This window comes from Lissotriton helveticus, chromosome 1_1 (genome assembly GCF_964261635.1).
Source record: "Lissotriton helveticus chromosome 1_1, aLisHel1.1, whole genome shotgun sequence".
NCBI classification, from domain to species: Eukaryota; Metazoa; Chordata; class Amphibia; order Caudata; family Salamandridae; genus Lissotriton; species Lissotriton helveticus.
This window is the reverse complement of record NC_136057.1, coordinates 776,673,320-776,685,858: the sequence shown is the minus strand read 5'-3', so window position 1 is coordinate 776,685,858 and position 12,539 is coordinate 776,673,320. Positions and strand designations below refer to the sequence as shown.

Here is a 12,539-nt window from a genome sequence, read left to right as displayed (position 1 = left end):
GTGAAATAAACTCGTTTACCACTAACAAACATATGGAGTTTGCCTTTGAATACTTTGGATGAACTTTATTGAAAATTACTACACATTAATTTTTGGTCATATGATCAGGATAGTGCCATGGGGGACATACTCATGGAGGTGAGGTGCAGCCTTTTGATGTTCATGGAACGTATTTGACCCTCATACGTTACCCCCAGAGCACATCCCTACAGGATTCCTTTTCAGAAACTCTCATCAAAACACAGGCTGTAGCGCGTACAACTACACCACAACAATATTCGGCCTTTCCTCCTTCCTCATTTACTGAACAGCCTTTCAGGATGATAAGTTGGGGATCAATCTGAAGTCTCCTGGTTCCTTTCTGGACACTATACTCAGCGGGGAGCAGAAAAAATTCATTAAAGGACAGAACAGGAATGGGCCTGCTGTTCTGCCTACTGATAACTCAAAAAAAAAAAATGTTTCTGGCTACTTTGGTTAGATAAAAGAGAGCATTGATTTCGAAATACTAGCCTACCCCTGACTCCCCTACTGGGATCCCGGCAGGTCCTGAAGACATCTGAGTGGCAGGCAAAGATGGTCAGTCCCTAAGGCCTGCAGTGCTTTATAGTCGCTCTGACGCCCCCAGGAACACACGTGATGTGGTCCCCATTATGTGTTTCTGGTTCTCTCTTCTCCAATTGGAGTGCTCCAAGGAAAATCCCAAAAAGCTCAAGAGCATGGGGAGCCAGAAGGTCAAAGCAGAGTACACCCTGTGTTGAACATCCGAGGTCATAGGCTTCCTCTTCCATCCCAGCCTATTCACACATATCTCCACCATTGTTTTTTGGATGGTGGTGGGGTGGTTCAGAGCTGCCATTTCTACTTTGTAATATTTTGCTGCATATGCCTTTTTGGTTCAGTTGTTATAATGTTAGAGTCATTTTCTGACCCCTTTTCGTAAGATTCTTTTTGAGGATACAACTTAACACCACTAATGCAGTCTTTTCGCAATGAGGTCCTACTCCCAACTTCCTTACAAGCCAAAATATTGCTTCCTGATAGGGTTTCATTTCTTGGACATCAGGGGACAATGCCCCAAAAGGTGCAGAACTATTACCAAACACATCCCTAACTAAAAGGCAGCCCTATTGACATTGCCAATGTATGTTAGAATGTTGGCCTACTTGAAATACCCGTAGTAAACCAAGAATAGAGTATCCTAAACTTAACTGCAGAACTTTCCCAGAAATCATTTTTTACTAGTGCTCTGAAAACTTTATTTGTAGAGAACTTCAGAATTTATTCAACTGAAATAAGTCTCAAAATTAATTCTTTCCCCAGCAGTCAATTCTGTTTTTTCATGTACGAGGAGATCTGGTCACCTGGACAGAGGGGAACATAGCCAAGCAACAGCCTACCAAAATGTTGTAACATTGTGGAGAACTGTTATAGTCTAACATAGTTCTTACAATGTCTCGAGATAACTGAGCATAAAAGAATAGTAACAGGACAATGGAGTACAGTGGAATGCAGGCCCCATGATTGAAATAAATATTTCTTTTCGATTGCCCCTATTCAGATAGGCGCTCAGAATGTGTAAAAAATAGCCATGCTTGCTGTCGATTTTGAGTATTACTAAACATTGCATTACAGATAAAAATGATACAAGATGGTCTAATACCATGGAATTTTCGGATCTCTTCAGCCCGCACTATAATCCCATGATAGATCAGAAGCTCAAAGGAGTCAGAAGGTGGACTCATTTGCGTGTGATATTCCATTCAAAAAAGTTCCTGTGGCAAAACACATAATGGACCGTTCTGCACCATACAATAGGCTATATTACATCGAAACCGCTTGTTTTAGGCCCATCTCTTTGATTGACTTGGAGGTGAAAATTATTGGTCAGATTCTACTAGACCATGTCTCAGACTGGGTGGAGGAGACAAGCTTTTTATCAGACCTACAGTATGGGTTTAGGCCAGGTCAGGGTACTATCGAGCAAAATCTGAACCTTTAGCTACTGATTTGTAAGTATACTAAGATCAAGAAGGGGGCAATCTATCTGGCATTCATGGACCTTAGCTCTGCTTTCGACAGAGTTAATTGTTCCAAACTATGGTCCATGACGGCTCAGATCAGAATAGACTCTGCATTAATTAATTTTTTATATGATTTGCACAAAGATCTCTCTGCTAGTGTCAGGTTTGGTCCTAACAGGGAATGCACTGAGCACTTTAAACTGCAGCGTTGGGCTCGTCAAGGCTGTATTTTAGCACGTTTTAATGTATTTTTTATATTAACCAAATAGAACAATCTTTGTCCGACCCGGAAGTGGATGGCCCCAAAGTAGGAAGCCGTTCTATACTGGCCCTGCTTTACGCAGATGACACCGTTTTAATTGTTCTAACAGCCAAGGGTTTACAAAAACTTCGTAACCTTTTTATTGATTTTATGAACAGCCTTGACCTTTTTACCAACTTCTGGCAAATCACATGTAATGAAGTTTGGTTCGCCCAATACTAAAACTATGAAATGTGTAGTAGACGGACACCATGTTAGTCAGGTAGATGAGTTCAGATATTTTGGGGCCCAGTTGGACTCTTGTCTAAACTGGCACCTACTTATATCTCAGAATGTGATGTCCTTCAATAGAGCCACGTTTAGCATGGGCAATTTCTCACGCCGGCTTGGGAGCACCCACATTAAATCTGTCATGGAAATTTTCAGGACTAAGTGCGTCCCATCAGCGAGTTATGGCAATGGAATCAGGTTGCCTTGATTTAAGTACCAAAAAATAAATTTTTAAGGGGCCTCCTGGGAGTCCCACAAAGTGTACCCTATAAATTTGTCTATGAAGAATTGGAATTAGGTTACATTATCGACCAGATCAGATTATGCCCCTTAAAACTTTGGCTATCAATTTGGACAAAGGAGGAGCTTGGTTTTAATAGAATAATATTGCAGGATTGTTTAAAATTGGACACGCCCTTTTTGATCCCATGGCTGGCTTATATCTCTCATAACATGATGTCTTTAGGGAGGCCCGATTTATATGCTAATCCCAGCAGCAAATGGGTGTAGCAGCATTTATGGCCAAGATGGCAGAAGACCAGGAGGACTGTGCAATATTGAAACTCCCAGTCCTGCATGTGATTTTAGTGAAAACTGTTAGTAATTTAGAACCATATTTGACTTGGAACATGACACTTTATCAGCGACACATATTGATTTATTGTAGGCTGAATCTATATCAGCGTTTAGTTTTCTTAATTCATGTTTTTTTAAGTATTCGGAATTGCCCCTATGTGACTGTGGCAATGTCTCAGTTAATGATACATTACACATTGTTATGATCTGTTCGAAATATAATACCCTACGATATTAGTTTTTGCCACCAATTTAAAATCAATACATTTTACTCAAGTCAGCCTGGCTTTACTGTATTTACAGTTTTTAAATTCACCCTCCGTCTGTTTCTTTCTTGTATGTTATCTTTCGGAGGTTCTAAAGAAAGTGTGAATATGTGGATGTCAATTTTTGTTATTTTTAACCGATTTGTCTTTTATGATTTTATTTCTAAAATTGAATAAAGGTTATGATATGACATCGCAACCTAAAAATATGTTAGTAGAAGAATTTAGTTAAAAAGTACTTTTAAGGATTCCCTGCAAGAAAAACTGGCAAAGTATGATGCACCTCTGACCCGGATAAATGAATGAATTTACAGCCCATGTTTTTGAAAGTCTGTCATTTCCAGTAAGATCCAGGTTTTCCCAGGAGCCCGTGCAGACAAAATAATATTTTTGAAACGTGGGAGCTTGGAAAGTTAAGCAGAGGCTGGTTCCGGCAGGTTTCCCGCCTGCGCTTCTCTTGGTTGGTGGGGGGAGTTGATCAGGGTGAGAACGTTCAGCAGATACACGGATCAGGCGATGCTATCAGGCCAGATTGGTAGACATTAGGTGTGCCCTGGGGTAGCTTAATGTATTATAATGCACGCATGGAGTTTTCTTGATAAAATAGCCCTATTGTGGAAAATAAGATGATGATGACGTGTGCTTAATTGAGAAATACTTAAATCACCTATAAAAGATTTGACAAGCAATTGCCATGCTGCACTCTTTTGTAAAAACCAATTTCATAAATCTAATTCATGTTTAAAGTTGCATTATGTGTGTACATTTAATTTTTCATTCTTTACATGGAATCACACCTTGAACATCATGCAAAGGTGTGTGCTGCTCCTGCCCTATTTAACTCTTTTTCATGTTTTTACAACTAACCTTTTGGTATTTACTTAGCATAAAGCAAAGGATTTTTCCTTTTAAGTTAAATGGGTTAAAAAGGTGTATGAGGTATTTTATGCATGGCAGTAAAAATGTTATAGATCTTTCTCAATTCAATCTTCTTGCTCTTTTCAGGGCTCATATATCGATTCCGAAGCTATAAAAGGAGAAGTATTAAAAATTGGGAATAAAAGCTGCGAGAATATTCGCTCGAAAACAGGCTCCGTCCTCTGCACGGTGCCGAGCGAGCTACTGAAGTCCAACAGCGAGCTGAGTATAAAGGTACAGTGGCCGAGCTGCCTTCCGCATTACAGGAGGGCGCAGGCAATGTCATCTCACCTTTCCGCTTTGAAAACCCTTCAAACGTTTCAATGTCATATCTGGTTGTGTTTATGTTTTTTTATGGTGCCGGCAGCTCAAAACTCAGAAAGAGTAGCTTGACTCTCTGGACGTAAGACGTGTGAAATCATTCAACCTTTCAAGGTCATCGCATCGTTCAACGGGTTGCAATAAAGCCTCAGCAGGCGGGATGGCTTGCAGCAGAGCGTTCCCAGGGAGAACACGCTGCGGAAAATAGCCAAAAACAGTCACGTTGTAGGGAGAATTGAAGGGAGTGGCCGAATTCAAATAGATCCAGTACATGGCAGGTCATTGCAGTTTCTGGAGCCTTTGTGCAGGCTTTGTGGATGACCTCGTGGCCACGCGCTTAAGGGATTGACTTTACGATTGTACTAGTCTCACTTGCACAAGTGAAGTTACAAGTATTCATGGTTTCAGTCGAGCAGTCAGTCACCTGTGAGGAACATTGCAGCAGTTGACAGTCACCCCTCCATCACACTTCCGAACATTTCCCAAAGCTCCTGGCTCATAGTAGGAATAGGGGAACGTGTAATTTTTTTGAAAAAAGTATTTTTTTGATGTGGAATTGCTTGCATTCTTTGACTTATCAATGTTGACTGTGGAGGCGAGAAATAACATTGGGGCATATTATCAAGAAAGGGTGTTACATTATCGCCGCTTTTATCGGCGAGAAACTGCCGATAAAGCGGCGATAATGTGCTTGATAATATGCACTATGAATTCCAATCGAAGCCCATGTTAGATGTGAAGACACTCTGCACCACCACATGAGGGGTCGTCGTTGCTGGAGCACTCTCACCGGCTGACAAATCTGGAGTCAATAGCACTGGCGTTGGTGGGCCAAGGCTGTAATGTGGGACAGGGCGGTGTGTTGTGTAGGGGGTGCGTTATGTACCTTATGAGTGGTGTCCCTAAACCCCGGTGCAAGCAGCGGTGTTCAGGTCGGCATGGATTGGCGGCATCGGGGATACTGGGGCGACAGTGTGACATGTGGTGTTGCAGAGTGCAGGGCCTACAGGTCGCATTTTAAGCAGTGGCTCGGTGGTGGCGTTGGGCGTCGGCAGCCGTGAGACCAGGGTTGCGGTGCGAAGTGAGGTGGTGCAGTGCTGTTAGGTCACGGTGTCGGCAGCAGCTTTGTGGATGGTGTTGGGTTGATTTTTCTATTGTTACAGGACAAAAAACAACACTCTCTGTGATGGTAGTAGAAGAACTTGAAGTCTTTGCTGTTCCTGAGAGCTACATTAGTAAAAGTGTTACAAAGCTGTCCCCAGGTTAATCTATGGGAGAGATAGCCTTTCAACCGTGAAAATGAAATGCACAGTATTTCACTATTAGGACATGGACCAGTAAATGTTCCACCTTTCACATACACAGCACCCTGCCCACAGGGGTGCCTTGGGCCTACCTGGCGGGTATCTTACATGTAAGAAAAGGGAAGGTTAGGGCCTGGCAAGTGGGTGCACATGCCAGGTCGACATGACAGTGAAAACTGCGTGCAGACATTGAAGTGGCAGGTCTGAGACACCTTTGAAAAGCTAGCTGTGCCGGTGGCACAACCAGTATTGTAGTACTAGTAGCATTCGATTTACAGGCCCTGTGCACACACAGTGCTTTGTACTAGGGACTTAATTGTAAATTAAATAAGCCAATTATAGAAACACCAATCCATAAGCACAATTTACAGTTGGAGCACTTGCACTTTAACACTGAACAGCAGTGAGAAAGTGCACAGACACACTAAACCAGCAAAACGAAGTCCAGCATATCATCAAAAAAGCGGAGGTCAGAAGCCAAAAAGACTGGGTAAATATGGCAAAAGATGCCAGGTCTAACAATGGTCTTAATAATTTCCACTAAAAATCTGTACAAAATATTGCATTTTCCTGCTCAAGCCGTAGAAGAAGGTTACCGATTTCTAAGGCTGATTTGTACTGATCAAATGCTGTTATCTTGGCCTTATTGTTGTCCCAGAAAAAAAGACGTTTTGAAATGTTGAGCTTTGTTATCTAGTGAACTAGAGAAGTGTGTTATCTTCAGTGGCGCTTACCTCCATATTTGTGTGCATTGAAATACTGTCCACTGTCTAAGTGGAATTGTACATGATGGAGCAATAAAATCAAAGAACAGTTAGAGACTATACCAGCTTAAGCACATGCCAGTCCTTTGAGACAATAGTTTCCAGAATGTGGTTGAGGACAGGGAGATTTTGGAATTGATTGGCGCACAGGGAGGCAGGGGTGTAGCAGGGCTGATCCACATGACATTCTATCTCTCCCTAGCTCATAGTCATGGAGTGGGATTTGAATTCCATCAAGGACAAATGCCTCTAGAGCGCACATTGGATACACTTTTCTGACACAACACATGCCTTTGCTTACATTGGCTAGGGGCAAAATAAATTAGGAAGGGGTAAATGGGGAATCAGTTATTTTCTCATCCTTTTCAGTGTCCAAGAATGGACTGAAACTCTTGCCTCTCCCATGTATAGATTCATCTCATTTCAGATTTGTTATCTAATATTTATAAACTGATTTTTTGCATCATGTACAACCCACACAACGTAAAATCTCGAAGTTCACCAACAGTAACCAGTGTGAAGGATGGAAGCCCTCTAATGTTGTGTCCCTATTGATCAATCTATAACATAGATATTAAGAGCAGTGTAACTGCTGCTCCATGTATCCTTCATTGGGAATATGGCTGTTCATCTCAAGGTAAGCCCCTCCAAGCTAAAGTGGATGTGATTAATTTTCCATTCACACACAATGAACCCCTTGGGGAGGGGACCTAAACGAGGCTCCAGGTAGTAGTGGTGGGGAGATAAGATTAACACGAGAAGTTCCCCTCTGGCCTTATGCTTTTATATTCGACATTGTTCTAAATGCATTACAAAGTGAAGAAAACTATCTAATCAACACAGATAACGTAGTTTTATATCGTTTTAATTATTTTCTTTATTTTTTATAAACACATTCTTTTCCTTTTTTTTGGGTTAAGTACTTTCACTATATCAAAAGTTATTTCACAATTTTTATAAACATTAAAAAAAATACAATACATTATTCAAATATTTAAGAACAGATTTGTCTGTTCTTTTTTTTTTTTTTTTTTTTTTTTTTTTTTTTTTTAAAACCTTTATTTGAAAACAAGGCAGATACAATCACCAGCCAGCAAGAACACGGCCGGCTATTATCGGAAGACGGGCAGTACAAATCAATAAGTCAATCTACATACAGCCCGCCCCGAAAAGTCCGGATCAACAACTAGGATACTATCGCACCCTAACGGCACTAGGATAAGAGAGGTTTGATTTTTACTTTGCAAGGAATCAAAAATAGAACAGGATCCGATGGCAAACAATATAATAACACCAGAGGAAGGGGACGTCACATCAGGATACGCACGATAGGGACCACTGCAGGCGGGGCACATGCTAGAACGCGCATTAAAACAGGATAAACAGTAAACAATACAGTACGCCCCCCCATGCAGCTCCCGCCCCAGGATCCAAAAAAGGAAGGCAGTATAACATCCCCCATATTGGTCGAAGACTTAAGAGTAAACCCCACGCCATGCAGAAACCCATAGAGAAAAGGGAAAGAAAGAAAAGAAAAAGGCAAACAAAACAGAAGAAATAGAGGCCCTAGAAACTGAAAAAGAGAAAGAAAAACGAAGAATACCCCCCACCCTGCAGCCCTGCCTCCAGCTACGGCCCCCCCCTCAGCAGAGTGCCTGTCGCCCCTGTAATGAAACCCGAAATGTAGAAGAAGAGAAAAGAAACTACCACCCACCTAGACTAAAGTTAAGCAGAAAGAAAAGGAAGAAAGAAGGAACCATACAAAGCCCCCAGAAGGGCGAGAAGCGGAGGAGGAGCCCACCATCAGCCCCCCGGCATCACAGTTCCTTTAGTCCAACATAAATCCAGGATGCACAGTCCGGTGAGCAACACCATTACTAACTTACAGAATAAATGTCACAGAAGAGGCACATTGCGGCATACAAAAGTCAATACGCCCCACACCCGGTCTAGAACGAGGAGAACCACAGGACAACGACAAGAAGCGGTCACCCCTGACCCGTCTTCACACACCCCCAACCCCTAGCAGAAGGAACCCAAACGGGCGTGAACTGTAATCCAAAAAGGAAATTTTGCTGTAAATACACAGGTAAGCCAAGAGCACTGGAGTACATCGGTTCCTTGCTGAGCCAGAAGCAGATAACCCTCGAAGCATCCAGCGAATCAGAACCAAAGGAAAAAGTCGCAATGTCCCGTCCCTTCTGGAAGGATCCTCGGGTAGCAGGGGGGAAGACGTGGGGAAAGGATTCCAATCGCGGTCGCGATCCATGTGTCACATCACGATCAAGGCTAACATCGTCCGTTGCGGGGACAGCCACGAATACCGGAACACCATAGCCACCAGCAGTACACGAGGCCGCCATCTTGTATGAATCAGGAGCGGGGCAAGAAGGAATGCAGTGGTCAGGTAGGTCCGCCATGTTGGAGCACCCCCGTGGAATCAATAGTGCGTCAACCTTATTGATCAGGATTCGCGCAGAGTAAACTATGTCATAGTGAAGGGAGACGATAGCGGCCAACAAAACGTCGTAGCCCCAAACACCTCCACGGTCTACGTCAGTCGTGACCCACTGCGACACGCTTCCTCGATCACACCATGGCCCCCGCTCCCCAAGGCTATGCGTCATTATGTGCCTTGCTGTTTCAAGGAAAGCCCAGCCGATCTGAACGGCCGCCGGCAGCGTTCCAGACGCAGCCGCCCCTGTTGAGATCAGTGGGGCGAAAAATTCGGGAGTCCCCCGCTGGCAGTGGGGCAGCACACAGGCGGGCACTCGGCAAAGTACAGGAAAGGTTGTCACCGTCACAAAAGAACCCCACCGACACTCACCCGGTACAAACAATTCTGCACCAGTAGTCAAGTGGGGCGCGCAGTTCAAAGTCGGCCGCACCCACCATAGAGGGTCCGACCGGAGCAGGATAGCTGACGATGTCCGATGTTGTTCGCTCCGCGGCCGGTTCCAGCACTAAATTGAGGCCCCGGTCGCAAGGTCACTGCGGGCCCCAAACTGCCGCCGAACTTTTCTCCCGGTCGCCAAGGGGCTCGGGCTTCAGGATTTCACCACTGGTCGTCGGAGCATAACCGCCACCGCAATGCGCCTTCAGAATACAGGATCGCCGGCAGGATAGTCGCGAGGAAGGAGACGGTCCTCGGAGCCGAGGGACTACACGTCCGACCCGGTCGCCATCTTGGCTCCTCCCCCGATTTGTCTGTTCTTAAATATTTGAATAATGTATTGTATTTTGTATTAACTTTTTATATAGTGAAAGTACTTAACCCAAAAAAAGGAAAAGAATGTGTTTATAAAAAATAAAGAAAATAATAAAAACGATATAAAACTATGTTATCTGTGTTGATTAGATAGTTGTCTTCACTTTGTAATGCATTTGGAACAATGTTGAATATAAAAGCATAAGGCCAGAGGGGAACTACTCGTGTTAATGTTAATTTTGTCCTCTCTCTTCCCTGGCTAAAAATATAATAGAGGGGGTCCCAACTTTTTGCTGTGGTGGGGAGATAAGTCCTTTATTAAGTGTTCTTGCAATTCTCTGTGTGGTGATACTGCTCTAAAATCATAATAAATATGCTAAGCCATAAATAAGTAGGGATCTGTATATCACAGTCAAAATATTGAGCTGCAAAATATTTCCTCCTCAGAATTGACTACCACTATATTGTTAAGGGAAGTGGATGTGGATTTAGGAATAGTGAATCTATACTTATCTATACATACATACCTTGAGAATATAGTGATAATTGATATATAGGTCTAATAGTGATGTAGGTCAATAATTCAACCATGATATAGTGAGATAAGGGTCTGAGGTAATTGTCTATATAGCTTCTCCTATAACTAGTTACTGACCACCCCAAAATATTCTGTTCTGTTTCGCTAATACTCATTCAATGATTGCCCACATGGGGATAACCCTGCAATGAGAGCCTCTCCATTCTAAATGAAAACATTTTGTTTGCACTATCATTTCTGGTTTTAAGAAAAAAAAAACATTTTGAAACAGAGCAATGGGCTTTATATGGACTTACGTTTTTTTATTGTATCTACCAGTTTACAGTCTGCACACCTCTCTGATATAAAATTAGTTCTGATGGTTCCAAGTCATCTCATTGTCCGTTTTCATATATAGCGCCAAGAGAAACCAGGGCCGTAGCAGACACCGGGCATTTCGCCAGTGGGCCGGAGAGGTGGGGGCTGGTTTTGTGTCCGTAGGGGCCGGTTTTGTCCTTAGGAGCCGGTTTTACAGCAGTGCTGCAATATCGCCCCCCTGTATCAAAAGCGGGAGCGTTGCTTCTTGCTAGCACCCTCACCCCCGCTCCCAAGGATAGTCGAGTAGCAATCTACCACAGCTGGTTGCTGTTCCCAGTCCAGTCCTGAGAGACTCTCAGCAGAACATACTGTGTTTGATGAAGATACTTGAGCTGAAGTAGGCAGGCAGGCTATATCTGGATAGAGATTCATATTTCAACACGTACTGGATAGTATCACCTGCATGTGGGGAACATACAAAAACATGTAAACAAGCTAAAATAAGATTTACTGCCGCACAGCTTAGTTTGTGGAAATATATGAGGTCGCAGGAGGCCTATAAACTCTTTCTATATGGAAGAATGCAAAGTATGTGTGGAAATTATTCTCACATAGAAGACAGAGTAACATGAAAGACCTCAGTATGCTAACGTAAGCCTTCACAGACATTTCATCAAACAAAGCAAACACATATCACCCAAATCAGCCAAGGTAAGCACAATATTGGCAGCATGGACTTAATAGCATTCTGTGATGTTGAAAGATCACTTCAGTTACGTACTTCTGTTAGGTCTATTTAATGACAGTACACATTCTTTGCTTGGCAGTTGTATGTGTGCTTGGGATGCTTCCTCCTGCATCTGCATACACTAACCCCCCCTCCCTCCGGTGCAGAGAACAGAGGCTCTTCTGTGCACTTTGCATCTGTGCATTAGGTGTGCCTTGGGTCTCCTATCAAGGCTGTATCATTGGGGGGGAAACACATCATGAAACAATGTGTTAATAAAAAGATTTTCTGCCTCAGGTGAGTATCCTGCACTGTTATTGATATCTAAAAATGCATTTAAATGGAGACTTTGAAAATGACATCTAGTTGTTTAAAATCCTTCTATGGGTAAACATAGGGGACGGTGCCAAGATGGCGGCCGCATAGCTCGCTCCATAGACGAGCTCCGCACCAAGCCTACGAGTATCCTGAGTCCCGGCACCTTTCTCCACAAAACGGGTGACGAGGAGTGCCCGAAATCCTGACGGACATGCTGGTGCCCTGATTGAGCCGAAAACGTCAGACCCTCACTCGTTGGAAGCAGGCGGCAGACGGAAGCAGTAACAGACCTGACCGATCGGAGCACACTCCCAGCCCCATGAAGAGCACGGCCAAGAGGCCTACAAAGATGCACGAACGGAACCTGCAGCTGACCACTCAATAGCCATGGGAGCTCGGAGGTAAGAGGTGGAGGTCAGCACCACAGGGCCCAACTGAACCAAGGCCCAATACTTCTGGCAGCGCTACCCTTGGTGACGGTGGGTCTCTAGGTAGCTGGAGCAGAAGTCTGATGAGAGGGGTGGCGTGAAAGGCTGCAACACTACCGCGCCTACCATAAGAACAGCAGTGATTAAAATTGGGGCCCAACCACCCGAGGGACTAGATCCTCTAGTATACATGTGGAGAAGACCTGCATTGATTGCGCAGTAAGGAGCCATTATGACACCACTGTCCTGAATTGGCAGGGTTTTTTTTTTTTGAAAGCGGATGGGGCAAAGAAAAAAAGAAATACTGCATAGCATGCT

At 43.6% G+C, this 12,539-nt stretch overlaps 1 protein-coding gene across 1 annotated transcript in view; it reads left to right on the top strand.

Moving 5' to 3' along the window:
• MET (MET proto-oncogene, receptor tyrosine kinase) overlaps positions 1–12,539 on the top strand; it is a 422,785-nt gene that overhangs the window by 334,890 nt on the left and 75,356 nt on the right. The window contains exon 12 of the mRNA XM_078674354.1: positions 4,404–4,550. Coding sequence (XP_078530480.1) covers positions 4,404–4,550 — 147 coding nt within the window. The remainder of the gene's footprint in view (positions 1–4,403; positions 4,551–12,539) is intronic.